Source organism: Leuresthes tenuis, unplaced genomic scaffold (assembly GCF_036924035.1).
Source record: "Leuresthes tenuis unplaced genomic scaffold, fLeuTen1.0.hap1 SCAF_14, whole genome shotgun sequence".
In the NCBI taxonomy this organism is placed as follows: Eukaryota; Metazoa; Chordata; class Actinopteri; order Atheriniformes; family Atherinopsidae; genus Leuresthes; species Leuresthes tenuis.
In genome coordinates this window covers 5,579,257-5,602,242 of record NW_027325368.1, presented here as the reverse complement: position 1 = coordinate 5,602,242, position 22,986 = coordinate 5,579,257, and the positions used below count along the sequence as shown (strand labels likewise).

General features: G+C 42.3%; 2 protein-coding genes across 3 annotated transcripts; both read right to left on the bottom strand.

Annotated features, from left to right (window-relative positions):
- Positions 1-813: 813 nt before the first annotated feature.
- LOC140269144 (uncharacterized) lies at positions 814-1,837 on the bottom strand. The gene is made up of 3 exons (XM_072364169.1): positions 1,706-1,837; positions 1,026-1,662; positions 814-941 (listed from the first exon to the last, which is right to left on the bottom strand). Exons 1-3 carry the CDS (start codon positions 1,835-1,837, stop codon positions 814-816), a joined length of 897 nt encoding a protein of 298 aa, XP_072220270.1.
- A 3,948-nt stretch (positions 1,838-5,785) lies between these two features.
- Positions 5,786-22,412, bottom strand: LOC140268366 (uncharacterized). 2 transcript variants are annotated; one of them, XM_072363180.1, is made up of 15 exons: positions 22,196-22,412; positions 20,102-20,157; positions 17,880-18,007; positions 17,518-17,702; positions 14,851-15,075; positions 13,409-13,615; positions 13,168-13,258; positions 9,876-9,919; positions 9,683-9,782; positions 8,857-9,492; positions 8,652-8,772; positions 7,924-8,264; positions 7,739-7,815; positions 6,664-6,709; positions 5,786-6,519 (listed from the first exon to the last, which is right to left on the bottom strand). In XM_072363180.1, exons 1-14 carry the CDS (start codon positions 22,298-22,300, stop codon positions 6,674-6,676), a joined length of 2,352 nt encoding a protein of 783 aa, XP_072219281.1. In that variant the 5' UTR covers positions 22,301-22,412; the 3' UTR covers positions 5,786-6,519; positions 6,664-6,673. The 2 variants fall into 2 exon arrangements, with proteins under 2 accessions (XP_072219281.1, XP_072219282.1); XM_072363181.1 differs by having other exon boundaries at positions 8,857-9,489.
- Between the last annotated feature and the right edge of the window lie 574 nt (positions 22,413-22,986).

Sequence of the window (22,986 nt, the reverse complement as noted above, 5' to 3'; positions counted from 1 at the left end):
AAAAGAAAAATGAGCCCACGCTTGTTCCCACTTACATCCGCATTGTGTGTTTTTTCTGGGAAAAACGCCATCGGCCAGATAGTTTATTCTTAATATCCATGATAAGCACAAGTAATGAATTTAGACCCGTTTTAATTTGGACAACAGCAGCCCAGACGGCTGCCCTGAATGTGCTGCAGGTAGAAGGTTCATTATCAGCGCACATTTTCATTAGCTGCAGATTACGACGACAGTTTCCTGCTCTCCAGAAATCCCTTTCACCCCAGGGAGCGTTTGCACCAATGAAAAAACAGCTCTGAGATTTAAATTCGTCTTTTGGTGCCGATTTGAGCTGAAAGTGGGCGACAGTGAAGCTCTGCTGGCTGTGATGGAGCCGGTTTTATTTTTCTGCCGATTGCGACTCGTTCAGATTTGTCCTGAAATTACATGTAATCACTTTTCCACACAGAACATCATTCCCACGAATAATTTCTCATTAGTCCCAGTGAGAAAATGGACTTGAATGCAGCTGTGTGCATTTATGTGATTTGACCCAGTGTTTTCCAGCCTTTCAATTCATCAGAAGATGGTGCAGAATGGCACATATTGTGTAAAAGAATAGAGCTGCAGAAGTTATGTATGTGGATTCTTTCTTTCAGGTTCTTTCTTTTTAAAGACAACACGACGGCACCTCTGAAGTGAATCCAACAGCTGAGAAGTTTCCTGTTTCTCAGAAGCAGGATGTTGGTATTTACACTTCTGTAGTTAGAGGAATGTAAGGTTTAAAGAAGGAAAAGGTTTAAAGAAGGAAAAGGTTTAAAGAAGGAAAAAGGTTTAAAGATGGAAAAGGAAGTACTGGTTTCTTTCTTTCTTCATCCTCCTCAGCATGATCTCCTCTTTCTTTTGGATTCTTAGTCTCTTCCTCAGGCTGAGCTTCTTCCTGAGACGGTGTTTCTTTTTGGCTGAGGAGACAGAAATGTAGAAAAATCGGTTAAATGACCCGAACAGGTTCAGTTATAAAGTGTCAAAGTGAAACAGAAACCCACCACTGGTGGACTCTGGTGTCTCCTCATCGCCCTCTGCTGGTGTTTCTTCAGGCTGCACCTCCTCTGTCTCCTTCTTCCTCTTCTTCTTCTTCTTCTTTTCCTCCGTCACCTCTGGCGAACACACCGTCTCCTCCTCCCTCACTCCTCCTGCCTCACCCTCCTCCACACCTTTCACCTTCTTCTTTTTCTTTTTAAGTTTGTTTTCTGGAGTTTCCTCTTCCTTCTCTTCCGCCTCATCTCTCTCCCTTTTCCTTTTCTTAGCCTTCTTCTTCTCTGGTGGAGCTACTTGAGTCACCTCCTCCTCTTTCTTCTCATCTTCCTCTTCCTCCGGCGGCTCCTCATGTCTCTTTTTTGTCTCTCTTTTTCTTTTTGGCAGACTTGCCGGTAAGAGGAGTGTCACTGGGTGGATCCACAGAGGAGCCGTCGGTGCTCGGTGTGTCAGCTGCAGGAGTCTCATCTTCCTTTTTGTTCTTCTTCTTCTTTTTCTTGGGAGTCTGGGAGTCTCCGCAGGGCTCAGCGAGCTCCTCTGGGAGCTGCTGGTTGGTTTCCTGCTCGGCTGCTTTGCCGTCGTCGACCTCGATGTTGAGGATGATGGAGTCTTCCTGCACTTCTGGAGCCACGGCTGCTTCTTCTTCTTCTGCAATCACTGGCCAAGAAGGCTCACCAACGCCTCCACAAACTGAGAAGAGCTGGAGCTCCACCCCATCATGTGCTCCTTCTGCTGGGGGACGATGGAGAGCATCTGACCTGCACCGCCTCCTGCTGCAGAACCCTTCAGCAGCGGAGCTCACAGCCCCCTGGAAATGCTTCATGTCTTCACTGTTTATATTTTTACATTTACTTACATGTTAAGACTTGTTTGCTTTATTCTGTGTTGCCCGGGAGACCGAGAGTCGAGAAATTTCAGTTTTCAGTATGTCTGTGGATGTATTGCAGATTTGACAATAAAGCTGACTTTGACTTTAACTACAATAAAAAAATAATTTTATGTAGAAATAAAACTTAAAAACAAACCCAGAGTGGTTCATTCACCAGAAAACTGCCTTTTTGGGGAGATGCAACAGACCAAAAATCAGCCAAAAGGCTGATAAATGTTGGACTTGGATAAAAGTCCTGAAAAAAACTACATTAGCCACATTATATATATATATATATATAATATATTATATGAATGAATGTGTGCGTATACACATAAGCATGTGTGTGCTCTTAGGTTCCAGCGCATGTGTGTTAAGACATATAAGCATGTGTGTGCGTGTGCTCATAGGTTCCTGCGCGTGTGTAAATGTGTGTGTATGTGTGTAAATAGGTGTAAAGACATATAAACATGTGTGTGCGTGTGCTCATAGGTTAAGGCGCGTGTGTGCGCGTGTGTAAATGTGTGTAAAGACATATAAGCATGTGTGTGCGTGTGCTCATAGGTTCCTGCGCGTGTGTAAATGTGTGTGCGCGTGTGTAAATGTGTGTGTATGTGTGTAAATAGGTGTAAAGACATATAAACATGTGTGTGCGTGTGCTCGGAGGTTAAGGCGCGTGTGTGCGCGTGTGTAAATGTGTGTAAATGTGTGTAAAGACATATAAGCATGTGCGTGCGTGTGCTCATAGGTTCCTGCGCGTGTGTAAATGTGTGTGCGCGTGTGTAAATGTGTGTGTATGTGTGTAAATAGGTGTAAAGACATATAAACATGTGTGTGCGTGTGCTCGGAGGTTAAGGCGCGTGTGTGCGCGTGTGTAAATGTGTGTAAATGTGTGTAAAGACATATAAACGTGTGTGCATGTGCTCATAGGTTCCTGCGCGTGTGTAAATGTGTGTGCGCGTGTGTAAATGTGTGTGTATGTGTGTAAAGACATATAAACATGTGTGTGCGTGTGCTCATAGGTTAAGGCGCGTGTGTGCGCGTGTGTAAATGTGTGTAAATGTGTGTAAAGACATATAAACGTGTGTGCATGTGCTCATAGGTTCCTGCGCGTGTGTAAATGTGTGTGTATGTGTGTAAATGTGTGTGTATGTGTGTAAATGTGTGTAAAGACATATAAACATGTGTGTGCGTGTGCTCGGAGGTTAAGGCGCGTGTGTAAATGTGTGTGCGCGTGTGTAAATGTGTGTAAATGTGTGTAAAGACATATAAGCATGTGCGTGCGTGTGCTCATAGGTTCCTGCGCGTGTGTAAATGTGTGTGCGCGTGTGTAAATGTGTGTGTATGTGTGTAAAGACATATAAACATGTGTGTGCGTGTGCTCATAGGTTCCTGCGCGTGTGTAAATGAGTGTGCGCGTGTGTAAATGTGTGTAAATGTGTGTAAAGACATATAAACATGTGTGTGCGTGTGCTCGGAGGTTAAGGCGCGTGTGTGCGCGTGTGTAAATGTGTGTAAATGTGTGTAAAGACATATAAGCATGTGCGTGCGTGTGCTCATAGGTTCCTGCGCGTGTGTAAATGTGTGTGCGCGTGTGTAAATGTGTGTGTATGTGTGTAAAGACATATAAACATGTGTGTGCGTGTGCTCATAGGTTCCTGCGCGTGTGTAAATGTGTGTGTATGTGTGTAAATAGGTGTAAAAACATATAAACATGTGTGTGCGTGTGCTCATAGGTTCCTGCACGTGTGTAAATGAGTGTGCGCGCGTGTAAATGTGTGTGTATGTGTGTAAATGTGTGTAAAGACATATAAACATGTGTGTGCGTGTGCTCATAGGTTCCTGCGCGTGTGTAAATGTGTGTGCGCGTGTGTAAATGTGTGTGTATGTGTGTAAATAGGTGTAAAGACATATAAGCATGTGTGTGCGTGTGCTCATAGGTTAAGGCGCGTGTGTAAATGTGTGTGTATGTGTGTAAAGACATATAAGCATGTGTGTGCGTGTGCTCATAGGTTCCTGCGCGTGTGTGTATGTGTGTAAATGTGTGTGTATGTGTGTAAAGACATATAAACGTGTGTGTGCGTGTGCTCGGAGGTTAAGGCGCGTGTGTAAATGTGTGTAAAGACATATAAACATGTGTGTGCGTGTGCTCATAGGTTCCTGCGCGTGTGTAAATGTGTGTGCGCGTGTGTAAATGTGTGTGTATGTGTAAATAGGTGTAAAGACATATAAACATGTGTGTGCGTGTGCTCATAGGTTAAGACGCGTGTGTGCGCGTGTGTAAATGTGTGTGTATGTGTGTAAAGACATATAAGCATGTGTGTGCGTGTGCTCATAGGTTCCTGCGCGTGTGTAAATGTGTGTGCGCGCGTGTAAATGTGTGTAAATGTGTGTAAAGACATATAAACATGTGTGTGCGTGTGCTCATATGTTCCTGCTCGTGTGTAAATGTGTGTGCGCGTGTGTAAATGTGTGTAAATGTGTGTAAAGACATATAAGCATGTGTGTGCGTGTGCTCATAGGTTCCTGCGCGTGTGTAAATGTGTGTGTATGTGTGTAAATGTGTGTAAATGTGTGTAAAGACATATAAACATGTGTGTGCGTGTGCTCATAGGTTCCTGCTCGTGTGTAAATGTGTGTGCGCGTGTGTAAATGTGTGTAAATGTGTGTAAAGACATATAAGCATGTGTGTGCGTGTGCTCATATGTTCCTGCTCGTGTGTAAATGTGTGTGCGCGTGTGTAAATGTGTGTAAAGACATATAAACATGTGTGTGCGTGTGCTCATAGGTTCCTGCGCGTGTGTAAATGTGTGTGCGCGTGTGTAAATGTGTGTGTATGTGTGTAAATGTGTGTAAAGACATATAAACATGTGTGTGCGTGTGCTCATAGGTTCCTGCGCGTGCGTAAATGTGTGTGCGCGTGTGTAAATGTGTGTAAATGTGTGTAAAGACATATAAACATGTGTGTGCGTGTGCTCATAGGTTCCTGCGCGTGTGTAAATGTGTGTGCGCGTGTGTAAATGTGTGTGTATGTGTGTAAATAGGTGTAAAGACATATAAACATGTGTGTGCGTGTGCTCATAGGTTCCTGCGCGTGTGTAAATGAGTGTGCGCGTGTGTAAATGTGTGTAAAGACATATAAACATGTGTGTGCGTGTGCTCATAGGTTCCTGCGCGTGTGTAAATGTGTGTGCGCGTGTGTAAATGTGTGTGTATGTGTGTAAATGTGTGTAAAGACATATAAACATGTGTGTGCGTGTGCTCATAGGTTCCTGCGCGTGTGTAAATGTGCGTGTATGTGTAAATAGGTGTAAAGACATATAAACATGTGTGTGCGTGTGCTCATAGGTTCCTGCGCGTGTGTAAATGAGTGTGCGCGCGTGTAAATGTGTGTGTATGTGTGTAAATGTGTGTAAAGACATATAAACATGTGTGTGCGTGTGCTCGGAGGTTAAGGCGCGTGTGTGCGCGTGTGTAAATGTGTGTGTATGTGTGTAAAGACATATAAACGTGTGTGCGTGTGCTCATAGGTTAAGGTGCGTGTGTGTAAATGTGTGTGTATGTGTTTAAATGTGTGTAAAGACATGTAAGCATGTGTGTGCGTGTGCTCATAGGTTCCTGCGCGTGTGTAAATGTGTGTGCGCGTGTATAAATGTGTGTGTATGTGTGTAAAGACATATAAGCATGTGTGTGCGTGTGCTCATAGGTTCCTGCGCGTGTGTAAATGTGTGTAAAGACATATAAACGTGTGTGCGTGTGCGTTTTTATATATATATATTTTTTTTAGACGTGTATGTGGTTGTATATTTAGACGTATATTTATATATATATATTTATAAATGTGTGTACGCATCATTTTTCAGAAAAGGTTTGAGGAAATAAACAAGACTTTTGGTCAAACAAACACTTTATTGTGGTGACTCTCCCGCCACGAAGGCTTAATGTTTAATAGCATGAAACAGCGGCAGCAGAATCGGTTTTATTTTCTCTCTTTATCCACAGTGGAGCAACTTTAATACGTCGACGCTCTTCCTCCAACGAGCACAACAGGAGTGTAAGTTTGTCCAGTTAACTAAAACCATTAGAAAACATCTTCACAGCTTAAAGAATCACTGTAAACACACAGCAGTAACAAAACATCCCAAAACAGAAACAGTTCATCAATGAAATCTTCCAACTGTCACAGCTTGTTCCCTTAAAGCTAATTTCTAAATAAGACGTGTGGAGCTTGGTGACATGCAGCTTTTTAACAGCATCCAACCTCCTCAGGCTTCCACTTTACTTTTTCCTCTTTCTGATCGCTGGAAATTTAGTGTTTCTGGACAGATTAAAAGAAAATTAAATTCAGAAATAGGTACTTTATAAAAATGAAGTCTTAACTAAACCTTAGATGGGCGGGGCTTGCAGTTTAAGGGAGTCATAGATTGAATTTCACAGATAACAGAGCTGTTAAAGCTTCACCTTCTGAGGGGATTTGAACAAACTGCAGGTACATCATGTTATATTCACAGTTTTAGGACAAAGAAAAACATAAAACATCACAGATGATCCCTCAGAAATCAGGAGAAAAGGCACTGTTTTGGGCTTTCAGGTCCAAGATGTGATCGTCCTCGGCTGACAGCTGACCAGAGAATACGCTGTAGGAAGGAAGAAAACCCCAATCAGTCACGTTTACCCTGAGGTGAAACATTCAGCCTTCATGGGAACCTCTGACTCTTCCAGTTGTAATGAAAGGGATGCGATCAGAGTCTGGAAAAAGAGGAAAATGTGCTGCGTCTTACCCAGACTGACTCAGTTTGTCTTCTTCTTTGAGGACTTTTTCTTTTTCTGTGAATAAAAGAACATGTGGGTGGTTATGTGTTAATGGCCACTCTACTGCTTTATTTAACCTATAAGTGTAAGAAACCCTGCAGAAACCCTGCAGAAACCTTGCAGAAACCCTGCAGAAACCTTGCAGAAACCCTGCAGAAACCCTGCAGAAACCCTGCAGCACAGCGGCAGCTCCAGCTTCTGCGGTTCCTTCATGATGAAACGTCTCTTTCTGATTAAGAATCCCAGAATCTGACCTCAGAGAAGACACCACCTCTGCCTTTAAGATCTGGCTTAAAACTTTCCTTTTTGATAAAGCTTATAGTTAGGGATGGCTCAGGTGACCCTGAAACATCCCATAGTTAAGCTGCTATAGGCCCAGACTGCTGGGGGAGCTCCCATGATGCACCTCTCCCCCCTCTGCTCTCTTTACATATGATATTAACTTTTATTATTCTCTTTCTCAGCAGATAGCCGCCCTTCCTGGTTCTGATGGAGGTTTCTTCCTGTTTAAAGGAAGTTTTTTCTTCCCACAGTCGCCTCGTGCACCGTCAGCACGGATGATTGGATGGGATTAGGATTGTATTACCATGAATTGGACTGCGTCTTTGACTCTGAGATGACATTATAAATAAAACTTGTGATAAACAGACACATGAGAGGCCAAATACACTTTCTGTAACTTCTCAAAAGGCTTAAACCTGCAGAAAAGCTACTTTTACGCATCCAGAACATGATTGTTTGTTAATGCATTGCATTGGCAGTAAGATAACCGACAGTAAGATGGCTAAAAACGTGTAAAATGGCGTTGATGTTACTTTTATCAGCATATTTGAAGGTGTAAAAACAAGCACAGATCAACCTTACGAGTACAAATCAAGGCGGCCATGATGCTACTATTCCAAACAATGATATTAAGTTTGGCTGCAGAGAGCCGTCATCTGATTGGTGAGTCGTTTCCATAGTAACTCAGTTCAGTGTGGTACAGGCAGGACATTAAATAAATACTGTTAACATCTGATCATGTATCTAAAAGATGTTTCCTACCACAGAAACAGCCGAAGGAGTCAGTGTGTCCACAGCAGACTCCATCTCTTCCACTTTATCCTCTAATCTGTTCTTTTCTGTGGAAATCAGTCACATAAACATGATAAAATGTTAGACTTTCAGTCCAAGCTGCACTGCAGCGACCTGGAAAACTTAAACTAAATGAGCGATAAAGGGAAACTCACTCGTTTTCTTCGCAGGTAGAAGTTGGTTCACAGTGATCTCCATTTCCTCGCCTTGATCCGCCTTCATTTTCTTCTTTTTCTTCTTCTTCTTCCCTTCGCTTGAAAGCTCGGACGAGTCGGCCTCCGGCGGCTCAGCGTTCAGGCTGTTCACCAAACTCTTCTTCTCTTTTTTTGTTTTGGGAGGCTGGTTTTCCTTTGAAGAGTTTTCTTCCTGCTCCGCGTTGATCTTCATCTTCTTCTTCCTCTTTGGCGTTTCGTTCTCTTCTGCGTGGTCAGCCTTGGGGCTTCTGGTTGGTTTTGGTCGTGGCGTCTCCTCCGTTTCCTCTTCCATCGGTTTTTGTCTGGAAAAATCACAAGTTTCCAGTAAATTTAAAGTTATTTCCTATCAAAGAATACGTTCTCTCAGCTTTTTCCAGTATAGCTGCAGCTGTTTTCAGTCGCTTAACTCAAACAGCTCATAGAAGTCATAAAAACAAGACTAATTAAAACCCTTATTCCTCTCTTTATGATCCTCTTTATCTAACCTCACTTGCTCACTTGGATGCTCGAATGCTTACAATCGAAAAGAGCTAATAAGAAGGAAATATGATGCAGCTTTTTCTACTAATATGCAGTCTAACAGACAGAAAATAAGATTTCTGCAGCAACAAGGTGATTCCCAAAGAGCTATTAGCTGAAATCTCAGCAAAAGAAGAAGCGTCTAAAGGCCTAAAAAAGAAAGTACTGACTTCTTTCTTCCTGTGAGGCTTCTTTCTTTCTTCATCCTCCTCAGCATGATCTCCTCTTTCTTTTGGATTCTTAGTCTCTTCCTCAGGCTGAGCTTCTTCCTGAGACGGTGTTTCTTTTTGGCTGAGGAGACAGAAATGTAGAAAAATCGGTTAAATGACCCGAACAGGTTCAGTTATAAAGTGTCAAAGTGAAACAGAAACCCACCACTGGTGGACTCTGGTGTCTCCTCATCGCCCTCTGCTGGTGTTTCTTCAGGCTGCACCTCCTCTGTCTCCCTCTTCCTCTTCTTCTTCTTCTTCTTTTCCTCCGTCACCTCTGGCGAACACACCGTCTCCTCCTCCCTCACTCCTCCTGCCTCACCCTCCTCCACACCTTTCACCTTCTTCTTTTTCTTTTTAAGTTTGTTTTCTGGAGTTTCCTCTTCCTTCTCCTCCGCCTCATCTCTCTCCCTTTTCCTTTTCTTAGCCTTCTTCTTCTCTGGTGGAGCTACTTGAGTCACCTCCTCCTCTTTCTTCTCATCTTCCTCTTCCTCCGGCGGCTCCTCATGTCTCTTTTTGTCTCTCTTTTTCTTTTTGGCAGACTTGCCGGTAAGAGGAGTGTCACTGGGTGGATCCACAGAGGAGCCGTCGGTGCTCGGTGTGTCAGCTGCAGGAGTCTCATCTTCCTTTTTCTTCTTCTTCTTCTTTTTCTTGGGAGTTTGGGAGTCTCCGCAGGGCTCAGCGAGCTCCTCTGGGAGCTGCTGGTTGGTTTCCTGCTCGGCTGCTTTGCCGTCGTCGACCTCGATGTTGAGGATGATGGAGTCTTCCTGCACTTCTGGAGCCACGGCTGCTTCTTCTTCTTCTGCAAACACCAAAAATATCTGTTTATCTACAAATAAAACATGTTGCCCAGTGGTTTACGGTACACCAGTGCCAATATATCATCTATAGATAGATTTATGAATCCATATCTATTGTATTTTTCATGAAAAGGTGCCTGATAAAGTTTTAGTTCTGGATAAAACGGGATGTAAAATGGACAAAGTAGTTACCGGGGGGAGAGACGGGGGCGGCAGCAGCGTCGGTTTGGTCCTCCACCGCTGGCTCGTCGCCGGCCTGCAGCTCAGGTGTGATGTCATCACCTTCTGCCTCCTTAGTGATGAAACGCATTACAGGGAACATTACGATAGTGTTCACACCCCTTTTTTTTTGGTTTATTCCACCTCAGCTTGTGTCTCAACTTACCTCAGATTTCTCCACTTCCTCTGTTGGATTTTCAGAGTCATTTTCTGAAAAACATTTTAAAAAAACAAAAAAAACATTAAATACGGATTAATTCTTCACTTTTTCCGAAGTTCTGACAGCAAAACAAAAGAAAAGAAATTAGGGTCATGAGGCTCTTTTTAAATGACCAACAGGATGGATTTTCAAGCGAAAACAACCAAAATCAGGAGTCTACCTGCTGTCAATCAACAGACATTTCCAGTTTCCATGGTAACTAGCCTGCAGAGAAGGGAGGGGCTTTGTGGGCGGGACTTAAGCACAGCAGAGAGGGAGGGACCCCTGAGCTGTATTCGTTCAAATTTTTGACCAAACTCTGCTTCAACAACTTGAGATAAAGAACAAAAAGGTCCTATATTGATCCAAAATTAAGACAAAAATAAAAAGTCTCAAAGTTCTCTTTACAAAGGTTTATCGCTGTAGCAGCTTGGCGAGGACGAACCGAAGCTTGAGCTAACGGTTTGAGCACCAACGTCGCCGAACTGCGACAAGCGAGAACTATTTCAAGATATTCGAGTAAATTGACAGGAAGTGAATGAAATAAAACCCCACGAAGGTGACACATAATGCAGCTGTGCGGACATCCGTGTTGCCAGGTGTACGATAATTATCGTATTTATACGATATTTTGCCCTGTGTACGACGTACGATCAATAATCCCAAAAAAGGCCACATATACGTTAATTTGACCATTCTGTGAATGTGTGGCTGTAATCAGCAACTGTCTGTCGGATTTTTTTGTGAACCCTGAAGGCGTTTCCATTTCCATGTGACAAATTTCAAGCTAATAATGCTTTTCTATGTGAGCTACGTGCCGCGTTTGCCTCAGAAGTTCCTAACAGTCGTGGCCTCCAGTCTAACAAATCTCATGATTTGGCTCATTAGTTCCCACTCGTCATTGTTTACGGGGACATTTAGCCTAACGCAACTTCTGATGCAAAGCTGTGAGTCTGTTAGACGCTATTCAACACTAGAGTGACTATAGAGCATCAATAGACTTATCTTGTTTACAATTTTGTGTACGATAATTTCCCTAAAATACGATCATTTTATGTCTCTGGTACGATAAAACTACATTTCCCACCTGGCAACACATTCATCTTGGCCACTGAAGCCAAAATCATGACCTGCATTTCACTTTATAACTTTATAGTAGTTGCTTGTGGATAAAATTACCCAAAAATAACGTGAAAACTTTGAATATTTTATTCACATGAATCGATGAAAAGAAAAACAAGGAAAAAACTTGAAGTTGTGTCATCACACAGTGATGTCATCAATGATGTCGTCATATGCAAATGTGGGAGGTTTCATTTTTAACCTTCACGAACTTTGAGTGATACTCAGTATTTTTCTCATTTATTTTTCATCTCCAACCACCTTTAAGCTGAAGCATTTTAAAGTCCTGTTGCTAAAATGCGAGATTAACACAAAGGGTTAAACAATGACCTCATGCTGATGTCACCGACCACTTTAGCTGCTAACAAGGCGAATAAAAAGTGACACTTTAACTAACAAAAGACGTTTAGCTCTCTTGTATTGACAGTAAAACACCTTTTTTAAAATCATAGCTGACATTTTTATTGTTAATCTGGCCATCTTTTTACTTTATAACCAAGTTATTTTTTTTATCTTTCCCCCCCAAAATCAAACTGACTCAGATCCTAAAACCTGCCACAACAGGAAGATTAACATCAACAAGAGCTTCTTCCCAGTAGTTTGAGCAGTTTGAATTGTAAATAAAGTGTTTGACAAGTGAAAATATCTGCTGTGAATCCAAATATCTTTGTAGAGGAGATCCAGATGGTCGAATTTCTCAGACTAACGAGCTCTGAGAAGCTTTCCGAACCCCTCTGAGAGGCACAGACGTGTCTCTCCGGGCTTCGGCGACAACCTTTCCAACTCTTTAAAAAGGTTTTTGGTGTTGAACACTTTACTCGGCTGAAGCACAAACATTTAACTTCACGTCTCACTTTTTTTTCCTAAAACAGCTGCAGACAAAGAAATGAACAAAAAAGAAAAGCTTCTTCAGACGTAAAATATTTCCAGTGACAAATTAAACGTAGAGTTCCCCACAGGAAGTGCCTTTAAAGAACGGAGGAGAGCTTAAGGTTCGGTTCATCCACATCGTCGACCATTAAAGAGAAGCCTTTAATGAAAAATATGGCCCCAAGAGGCAAGAATCGGGCTCCAAGCAGATCCAGAGCATTAAAACCGTTACCATCTGTTGACCTCGGAGAAAACTGAAAAACAAACCACACGCATAAATTCTGACGGTGATGACAAGACGAGCTCTGCTGCCAGAGGAGTCGAACCTCTGCAGAAGGAGACGCGTTTTATCACAGCGACACGTTCTGAAATGCTTTTTCTACATCAGTTTCAACTGAAAAGAGATTTACAGCCGTTAGGAGTCTGTAATATAAACGTCCCTTATTGCTTTATCTGCTTATAATCACCTTTTAAGGCACTTCATGTGACCCGATACCTCGTGTGTTGCATATCAAAACGAGCAGAATGATCCCAGCTGTCGGTTGGATTAAGAATCATTTCTATTGGACACTGTGACAAGGACATATTGGACCTTGAAGCTGAAAAACTCACTTTTACTATGTGTGAAGAGTACAGATTGGTATACAAATTTGTTTGAATGATTCATAAATAAAAACATGAATTATTTATTTAGTTTCTGCCAACATGTTTAAAGATGTCACGTATCCAACTTCTTTATTTAGATTTGCCGTTTCTCTTCGTTTTAGTGGACTTAACAAGCACTTTGATGAGGTTTTCTTCTTGTTTTATAAAGAACATAACTCTCTTGAAGATCTTTTTTCTAAAAATCTGGAGCCTGAGTAGTTTCACTTCACTAGCAAAGCAAATCTGAGGCGAGAAGCCGTAAAAATAAACGAGTTATTTCCATTAACTGGTTTTAAATGAATAAACTAAGGTGTAGTCTCACGATAGAAAAAAAAGAAGAAAAAAAAACAACTACTGCGGTGGACAACAACAGCTCTACTTCAGAAAAGACTTCAATATCTGCGAATATCATATCTGGAAAGAAGCAGATCGGTTTATCGTCTGCTGGCTCAGACCAGAAACAGCTGCTGAGTCGTATCGGTTTAATTTTAAATATCTATTAAACCTGTGGACACCACCCTGGACTCCTCATACCGTCAGAGGCTGTAACAAAAGAGCAGTGAGAAAGAGAAGAAAAGATGCCACAGATTAGTATTATTAAGCATCTATCGGCTGGTCCTACCTGATGGGGGCGGGGCTTCGCTCTCTGCCGGCTGGTCATTGGTCTCCTTGGCTGTCAGCTCAGAGGAGACGGACTCAGCCTGACCGGGTTCCTGCAGGAGGGTTTTTTCCCCGTTTTATTCTACAGGGTCAACTAACATCCAACCAATGCATAAACACTTAAATCCCAAATCTTAAATGGCATAATGCACCCTGAGCTCATTGTGAGCATAACCAGGTTCGGTTAACAACCAGTGGTGTACCTCTGTAGCCGTGCTTTCTTCATCCTCTAAGGACTCTGCTTCATTGGCCTCCTGGGAGGGAGAAGCTGCGGATTCAGTTTGATCTACATCTATCTGCTCCGATGGGGAAACGGGCTCTGCCACCTCTGGCGTGTTTACAGGCTCTGCCACCTCTGGCGTGTTTACAGGCTCTGCCACCTCTGGCGTGTTCACGGCTGCTTGTGGTTCCTGGGAAGAGAAATAAAAGCAGTGACGATCAGACACAGAAACAGATGGTTCAAGAACAGCTAATTCTGGGATATTTTGCCTTAAAAAGGAAAGTGAATTTAAAGCTCTCCATTTACAGTAGAGGTCTGATGGACTGTGTCTTTATGGGTGTAACACTTGTTGTGGACCAACTATTTTACTGGGTTTGGCGGTTGCCAGGGGAACGGTGCTTGTCTGACTGCATTGTGCCGAGTGTAAAGTTTGGTGGAGGGGGGATTATGGTGTGGGGTTGTTTTTCAGGAGCTGGGCTTGGCCCCTTAGTTCCAGTGAAAGGAGCTCTGAATGCTTCAGATTTTGGATAATTTCATGCTCCCAACTTAGTGGAAACAGTTTGGGGACGGCCCCTTCCTGTTCCAACAGGACTGTGCACCAGAGCACAAAGCGAGGCCCATAAAGACATGGATGAGCCAGTTCGGTGTGGAAGAACCTGACTGGCCTGCACAGAGTCCTGACCTCAACCTGATAAAACATCTTCGGGATGAATTAGAGCAGAGACTGTGAGTCAGGCCAAGAATGGTCAAAAATTCCCATAAACACACTCCTAAACCTCGTGGAAAGCTTTCCCAGAAGAGTTGAAGCTGTCATAGCTGCAAAGGGTGGGCCGACATCATATTAAACCCTACGGATTAAGAATGGGACGTCACTTAAGTTCATATGGGAGTAAAGGCAGATGAGCGAATACTTTTGGCAATGTAGTGTAAGTGTTATCTGTGAAATCACATCATTCAAATCTGAAGAACTTAAGCTTTCCAACAGCATTAGTTTCAGCTTGTTTTATTGGATTTTATTGTTGTTGTTCTTCACTTCATCCAACTTTACTTAGACTAAAGTCGTCAACCATCTTGTTGCACGACTGCTCCAATGTTCCTTGTAGTTTTTTCTAAATGATAAGAAAGTTTTAGGAAATTAGCAGCCGAGGAATGCAGCTTTCAGCATTGCCTCCTGGGAGTTAAACAACACAAACAATGCACCTCCTCCAGTCCAAGTCCGCCACAAAATAAGTAGCAGATGTGCTGAGTGAGAGTTGAGAGAACAGAGGCTCTATATGGCTTTGTTTGGATGAGCTGTGCTAATAAAAAGCTGATATTTCTGGTGGCGGAGGAGGGTTCTGGTAACCGTTAAAGGCATTAAAAGCATTTAAAGCCTCAAATGTGGAAACGCTTTAAGAGGTGGAAAGAAACTCCTTGTTGACTAACCTGCTTCAGCTCATCAGCGACCTCCTGATTCACCTCCTCCTGCTCGCCGTCTGAGCCGGAGGCCTCAGGTGCATCAGGCGCCTGCAGCTCCTCTTCAGCCTGATCAGGCGCAGGCTGAGCGGGCTCGACCGGGGTGGAGTCCCCCTGAGCGGGCTCAGCCACTTCCTCAGACTCTGGAGTTGGAGAGCCAGAGCTTTTTCCCTCGTTAGTCTCGGTAGAAGCCGGCTGCAAGAAATAAGTACGAAATGTCCAAAGAATTCATGATAGCTGCTGGTTTTAGCTGCCACATCCAAGGTAACTGAAACAAAAACGTGCATTTATTTGGGAAGTTTGAGTTGAGTTGAATAAAACGACTGCTGTTGATCTAAAAGGTGAAAAGGCAATCGACCATCTGGAGCAGCAGATGTGGCGTTAAAGGGCAACAACGGAGCGCCACAGCGAAGAGGAAGAGCGTTCTGCTCATGTACGAGACATAATCCGGCTTTACAGCCGAAAACCTGGCAGACGGCGCTGATCTCACATTTAATTCAACCAACGAACAATAACTGCGTTCAGCAGAAACATCTTCGTTGCGTTAAAGATGGCATGGAAACGAAGTGCCGTCCCGTGTTAAACTGCAGCTGTCAGGCAGAGTAATCGGGGGTTTCCAGCCGGGCCACCGGCAGCTTCACCTCCTGCATCAGTGGGCTGACATAAAAGAGCACACACACACTGGAGCTGAAAGAAAAACAGACTCACGGCACACACAGGACATGAAATGTGTGTTTCAGAAGCATATGATAACAGCGCGGCCGTGTCCACGTATCAGCACATCGTTACGGTGTCTGGACAGCAGTTATGCGTCTCATCGTGGCGGCTTCCTGCTGCAACAATGTCCAAGGCCTTTAAACAAAGTTACAACTGACTTTACGTTGGATTATCGGGGCTTCGGGGTGTGTTTTTTCACCACTTTTGACGGTCAAAGAAGAAGAACATCAAGGTGACAGCCAATCAAAGGCAGAGAAGGGGCGAGTTTCCACTTCAGTCACGTCTGTACTTTAGAAACAGAAACTCTCCCAGAACAACGTGCGCTGGCTTCCAGTAACCCAAGAGTAAGAGAAACGTTGATCATTTATGTTGATGAAGATTCTCAGTCTTCCAGGTCAAGGTGATCTCAGGCCTCTCCCCTCCAGGCAGTTTCACAACCTGGGATGCTTTCAGGCAGGCAGACGATTCAGAGGCGATAATAACTAACAACATACACATTGGTCAGGTGGCTCAGCGACACTAACGACCCTCTCTGCTTATTAGCCGATGCTCCCCACCATCTAGTCCAGAACTGAAGTTTCGGGTGAGAGTTGAAACGTCTTCAAGATCCAAGACGAAGTCCAGTTGCCCTTAATTCAAGCTCTTATAATTGATCATTTATGTGTTAATAAGGCAGCTGTGCTGAAGTAACCGTTAACCCCCCCGTCTCACCTGCCTCTGATAAGATGGCAAACAGTTACCCCAGCTGAGCATTGAAGGCAACATCTGGTTAGTCCGGTTTCTGTACAACAACAAGACTTTAACCAGAACATCAGGAGAACTTCAGCAAACTGAAGCTGGAGAAGAGTCAGAGATGATTATAGATGCATTTTTACTAAAGGCCAGGTTAAATGTAAACCAACCTGCAGCTTTATTTCTGTTTACAACCAATTCATTAACTACCAGTAAGTAAGTAAGTATGGACTAAACGGTTCTCCTTAAATGCATCATCATGGTTCTGAAATCATGGACTTTGCACCTAAAAGAACAGTCAGATGCAGTCAGTGTGATTGGAGCCTGGATCCCGGGTACTTTTGGACATTATTTACTGTAAAAACTGATCCGTTCTGCCTGACTAACACGAGACAAGTTGTTCTTTCAGAAACTGCTCGCTGCAGCTGTTGTTGGCCTCCGGCTGATTTCACAAACCTCTTTAAAGCCTCAAAGCTTCTCGTGTCACACCGAAGAGGACAGTTTGACCACTTCAAGTACAAACAGATGTTACAGTTTCTTCTAATCTATATAAAATATGAAAGAAAGACTTTTTTTTGGAAAAATAAATGCATTTAATGCCCCTAAAATACTTTAATTGCATAAAAGTCACAGTTGAAAATGTTAACGTGAGCATATTTGCATTAAACGTGTAGGTTTCCGATGACTTAGCTGGATGAAACGCTCAGTTAATGAGCAGCTTGATGTGCAGGGAGAAAAACTTTCTTATGCCTAAACCACACATTTAAACGATACAAATCCGCTCCTTCACTGAGGACACTGTTGAAAGTCGACCAAGAAATAATATAATGAGGCATCTTTTATATTTGGTCTCCACATGTTGGCTCCTTTTCCTTCATGATGAGGTTCCACTACAGATGATGCTGAAGAAAATCTATGTGAAAATCTCAACTAAACGAAGGAATAAAAGGGCTTTCAACACGATAAATGAAAGAAAAAAACCCTACATGATGCCACATCATTTGTAAAATACAGAACATGTGCTTATTTACCACAGCTTCATTGGTCTCCATTCACAGACCCAAACAGACCCAAACACAGATCGGAGCGATAAAAGGTGTGATGGCGTGCAAAGTTTGGGGAAATTAACAGGAATCGGGTTTGAAACGGCTCACCGTTGCCCCTCTGAACTACTTAAAACCCACTCACCTCCTGCTGCGTGTTCGATTCTTCCATCTTCATCTCGTCTTCCTCCACCTCAGCCTCAGAGCCGTCGGACCTCTCGCCGCCTGCCTTTGTTGTTTGGGTTTTATTAGCAGCATCCAGCTGCTGCTCAGAGACCGTCTCAGCGTCTCTCTCTGTGCTGGATGACTCAACAACATCTGCATTCGTCTCTGAAAAGCAGAACAAATATGTTTTCATCATTTTTCTTATTCACCGGTGCCAAGATCTGAGCTAATAAATACCGAAAACGTCAAGATTTCCCCCCAACAATAACGATATAAGAGATATTAAACTAACATGTAGTGAGAAGCGTCTAAATGTTTTTGCCCCTAACTCAAAAAACACACCGAGCTGAGGTTTGGCCTCCGCTGCCTCTTCCTCTTCGCTGGTAACAGGTTCTGGTTTGATGCTTTTCTTCTTCAAACTGCCAGAGTCTTCAGTCTCCTGCTTGGCGTCCTGAGCCAGAGAGCAAAGCCTGCAAAACACAAAGGCATCAAGGTCTACTGGACGTCAAGCAGAGGCGACTCGGAGACCAGGAAGTGTTCGTATAAGATGAGGAAGTATGGCTGCGTTTGTATGAATGTGAGACCATATTTAATACTTCAGCACGTCCATTTGTTGTGTTGAAAGTGGCGTCTGATCAATGCATCCGAGGGACAGAGTCGGCTTATCGTTGCTAACGTGATAAAGTTGTTGGGTTACTGGACTTTGAGGACGATGACTGAGGTTATGAAGCCTGACTGGGCTGATCCCAACTCCTTCCTTTGGTCCTAAACCTCCGTTTGCAGAGGAAAGCTGAGCTGGCCGATAAATCTATTTCATCGATTAACTCAAATTTGCCGTTTATGACGATTTGTTTTTAATGAAAAAGCTGTTTTTCCCCCTCTAAGAAGCACCACCAACGCTCTCTTTGGGCTTCTGTAGAGACACTAAAACCAACATGGCAGCTAGCAGGAAGCTGCTCGTTCCCGTGTCTTCAGATATTTGGAAATGGATCGGCTGGGAGAAACGCTGCCCTCGTTTCTAACGTGTGTCCCGCTGGCTGTTGCTAAAGATATGGCGCCCATTAATACGGTGGAAAAGCTCGGCTTTCCGCCCCAGGTGTGAGCTAACAAGTCAGAAACATTTAGCTCAACTAGATCCATTTTAAAGGAATCTACTTCTGAATCTGAAAGATCTCTAACTTCAAGGTAATAAACATGCGACTCCTGACTCTAACAGGCATATAAATGCTATAAAAAGCATGAAGAAGAAGAGTACTGTACTGTTCAGAGGGTGAAGAAGACGAAGGTTGAGGAAACGGTGGTTGTGGATGGTGCTTTATGAGAAATTTAAGACTAAATATTTGTTTTAAAAATGGATCGAGCTCATCAAAGAAGCGGAAACATGAAGAAGCAAAGCGAATTCAGCACAGATTAAGGTAAAAAACACACAAATAAACATCTGGTTTGGTTCTTCCAGAACAGGAAATCTCTGCAGGAGAACAAAGTTCTTCGGAGAAGTTGTTAGTTTTCACTCAAACAGATGCAGGAAGTTGCTCAATAAAGGCTGGACGGCATTTAAAATGGTTCTTTTCTCAAACTTGACCACTGAATGTCACACGTTAATACTTAAAAAGTGTCTCATACTTGTAGCTTTTATGGTTTGGTTAAACAATAGGAGTAATGGAGCCCTAAAAATCAGTCTTTAGACATAAATTAGGACTTTTACTTGTGGAGTTTGCTAAACATTTCATGCGCAGAGTGAGAGTTTGAGAGTTTGTTGGGCTAAAAGATAAGAGTTTAAGATTATTTACATAAAGGAGGGCTTAAAAGATGTCCAACGTGTTTACTGCTGAACCCCACAGCGGGAAGTTATTCTCAGTTAGTGACTCATTGTAGGAGGGAGAATTATCTTGTAAATATAGTATAACAGGATAAACAAATGTGGGAGCAAAGAAGACCAACACCATGTGTTTCCATGGAGATTTGTGTCTTTTTAGTGCATCAAAATGAGCTGATGTCATCCATTCAGTCATTTATGTTTAATCCTTATCAGGGTGGCAGGGATTTGAAGTCAGTCCCAGAATGCACTGGGGGGAAAAAAGGCTTGGCAGCCATTCACAGGAGGACTCACACAGAGCTGTTCGAGTCCCGTTCAGATACACAATAAACTGAGCTGTGTGCGAATCCAAAAAGCTAAAAAGATCAAATTCAAAAGATAAAAGAAGAAACAAGCAGATGAGAAAAAACATCAAATGATCAGTGAAGAAGTTAAGAGAGAAAACAATTAACTTTATGCTTAGAGGTGAATTTAAACTCAGTAATTCTTACTGTGGTGGCTCATAATTACAGTCAGTGTGGGGAGGGGGGGGGGGGGGGGGGACCCAGAAAAACTACTTCAATTTACATCTAAAGCTACAAATACAATATTTTAAAGAAAGGTTTAGATTATATCTCACTTTAATGTGGTTGGATAATCTTTAAATTAGCCCCAATCAGGCCAAATGCTGATCTGTTATTAAAAAAAAACATATTTTCAAAGCCTTTTTCTGCTGATATTGACGACATATGTCACATGTTGGACTTACTTCATCCATCCGGTGTAGATATCATGAAGGTTTGAGCTCTCCTCTGGTGTTTCCACCTGCAAACAAATACAAAAACAAACAAAAAAATAGAGCATTTCCAACTTTTGAAACACTACAAGTCTGTTTTAAACCAGACTGTCCTCAAGATGCCATTAAATCTGAGTTCATGCTAAATATACACAACTGGCAATATTAAAGAAGGCTAATAAGTACGTAAAATGTATTTATAAAGCGATTTTAACAGATAAAAGTGTTTCACAAGAAAACAAGAACTAAAAGCTCAACACGTCATAACAACAAAAACATAAAACACCAATTACTTAAAGACTCGTCTGTTTAAAAATGTCTTTAGCTGCTTTTTTTATTTATCTTTTTTAAATACGACTCAGCGGAAAGAATGAGGTTCCAACTAAGATCTCTGTTGGTGCCCAAATATTCCTTAAATGATAAAAACAGCTGTTTGGAGGAGACCGAACTGTCATCTGAGGCTTGACTGAACGGAAGCTGGTATCCTGCCTAATTTCTGAAGTCACGTGATCAAAGTTTCTGTTTTATCGGTATTCAAGTGAACAAAGTGGTCTTTAACCATCGTTTGATTTCTGCTCTGAGAGAACAGTATAACTGGATGTCATCAACATAGAGAGGATAAGGAATATCATTGTGACTTGGCCTTGAGAGAGAATATGTAAAGCAAAAAGAGAATCGGACCCATAACAGATCCCTGAGGTACCCCACAAGGCAGGACTGTTGATTGAAACGAGCACTAAAAGATCTCCAGTAATCCCAAACAAGTCCTTGAGTCGGTTTATTATCAAGATACAAAGGCAGAGGTGGTACAAATAAAACCTCCCGAGTCAGCTACCATCAAAAGGTCACGAAAAACTTCAAGTAGAGCAGTTTCAGTGGAGAGAAATCTGCGAAAACCAGACTGGAAAATATCCACAACATCGTTTTTTCTCCAAGAAATTATTTAGTTTCTCTGTTAGTGTTTTATCTGACATTAAAAGGATCATGAGGGTTATAACGAAGTTCAAACAGATGGAAGATGTGACGCTAAGGCAGGTTTTTAAACCATCACAGAAACCGTTGTGATTCTGTTCGTAACTTCGGATGTTTTTAGCAAACAGTCGGAGCCTGAAATCTGAAACTTGTGGCTGAACAAAGCTCAGGTTTCCCGAAGGGAAAATGAAGAAGCAGCACATTCTTTGTGCGTGCACAAGCAAGAAAAAGTACAGCAGAGGTGGTGTTAAGCATGAGCGTCGAGGGTGAAAAACAACACTAACTGGTTACAGGCTGATTATGATTGGGCTTGGAGCTTAAAACCAGCCTGAACTGGTCTGATTTAAATTAAAGTTTGGACTGAACACAGGCAGTGATAAATTAAAATGTAAAGAGTTTATAAAGGGAGCAAAAAGGTGGTCTTTAAAGATTTAAAATACTGATACTAATTAGAATAACGTGCGTTTAAAAGATTTTAAAGTTGTCTCTTTGAAGCCTGTGTGCAGACGTCAAAATCTCACGAAACATCCCAAAAATACTCCAATAACTATGATGTAAGACACAGAAAAACAGCAAATTATCTCTTTTTAATGACATTTATACTAGTTAAATCCACTCCACTAATGAGAACACTCAAACTAGATGTCAATTTATCTCCTTATCAGATAATTGATTAACCAATTTAACTGCTGCTGTTATTTGGATTTAAACACTATCTGGTGGAAAGATGTGAGAGGTTGTGGATTCTGGGTCAGTGTGCAGCAGCAGGCCTGCAGCAGGGCTGTTTCAAAACGACCATGCAGCTCCTGTAACATTATGTTCTTTTCCTCCAGGAGGCCTGAACAAGGCTCCACACACTGTGACACACGCGCACGAGCTGAGGAGCAGCTCTCCGACAGTCACTGAAGCATAAAACATCCCATTTAAATTTAATGCAACTATAAATGTTACATAACAAGCCAGAAACGCATTTCCGATCTTCAAACAGCAATGAAATCGCTACTTTCGCTGAATGTAACTTTAAAATAACCCCCCCACGCAGAACCAAATCAGACCAGCTGCACAAAAATCAAGGAATCAGTGGCAACTTCTTACCTGAGTTACGTGTTTTTCCAGCCCTTTGGCAGCTTTCTTGTAGCCGTTCACCTTCAGGTGCTGGTAGATTAAAAATAGCAGAGCGTCGCCCTCCTCTGAGGCCATGCTGTCCCGCTGGACCGAGCCAGAAACGCCACAAAAAGTGGAATATTATTGACGGGTTATGCACACTTCAGTTCATGCCTGCTATTCAGCGTACGCACATGTGCGGTGGAGACTCCCCCCTCGCAATGCAACATGGGAAGTGGAGTTTCAGTCAACGAAAGACTCAATGTTTACACAAGTTTTAAAGAAATGTTGTTCCATTAAAGTCGATGATACAGAAAACTCACAATTATTTTAACTGTTATTGCTTGAAATAATCATTAGAAAACATACTTTGATCTTATTCTCCTCCAAAAGACCAAATGTCCTTCATTTTATAGTTTAGGTGCTATCTCAATTGACTTTTTAAAGTGTTTTTAGTCGCTAAAGTTAAAAGTAGTTGTATATTTTTCTGTATTTTAATCTTAATAGCAAAGTTAGAATTTAAAATAATTATTGGCCAGTTTACCAACAGATGCTGGATTCATTTATTAAAGATTCATGACATTAATTTTTTATTTTTTTTAGTTTTTCGGTCAGAATTTGGTCTCATCCTGAATACTTTTGTCCAATGAAGTAAATAAGTGCATGTCGTCACAACTGATTTAGTAGCTCTTCATTCAGACTTATGAAGTTAATATTTCATCTAAAATGTTTATTTGTGCCAAGCAGAACTAAAATCAAGTTTTTAAGCCATTTTTTGTAGC

What these genes read in the sequence shown, in the direction of transcription:
- LOC140269144 (XM_072364169.1), bottom strand. Translation starts at nt 1,837, where the DNA reads ATGAAGCATTTCCAGGGGGCTGTGAGCTCCGCTGCTGAAGGGTTCTGC. An exon ending in TGGAGCTCCAGCTCTTCTCA is followed by an intron (nt 1,663 to 1,705) that starts GTTTGTGGAGGC and finishes CAGTGATTGCAG; the next exon opens with AAGAAGAAGAAGCAGCCGTG. An exon ending in GACACCAGAGTCCACCAGTG is followed by an intron (nt 942 to 1,025) that starts GTGGGTTTCTGT and finishes CTGTCTCCTCAG; the next exon opens with CCAAAAAGAAACACCGTCTC.
- LOC140268366 (XM_072363180.1), bottom strand. Translation starts at nt 22,300, where the DNA reads ATGGCCTCAGAGGAGGGCGACGCTCTGCTATTTTTAATCTACCAGCAC. An exon ending in AGCCTCACAGGAAGAAAGAA is followed by an intron (nt 8,265 to 8,651) that starts GTCAGTACTTTC and finishes TGATTTTTCCAG; the next exon opens with ACAAAAACCGATGGAAGAGG. An exon ending in CTCCTTCGGCTGTTTCTGTG is followed by an intron (nt 6,710 to 7,738) that starts GTAGGAAACATC and finishes TTTTATTCACAG; the next exon opens with AAAAAGAAAAAGTCCTCAAA.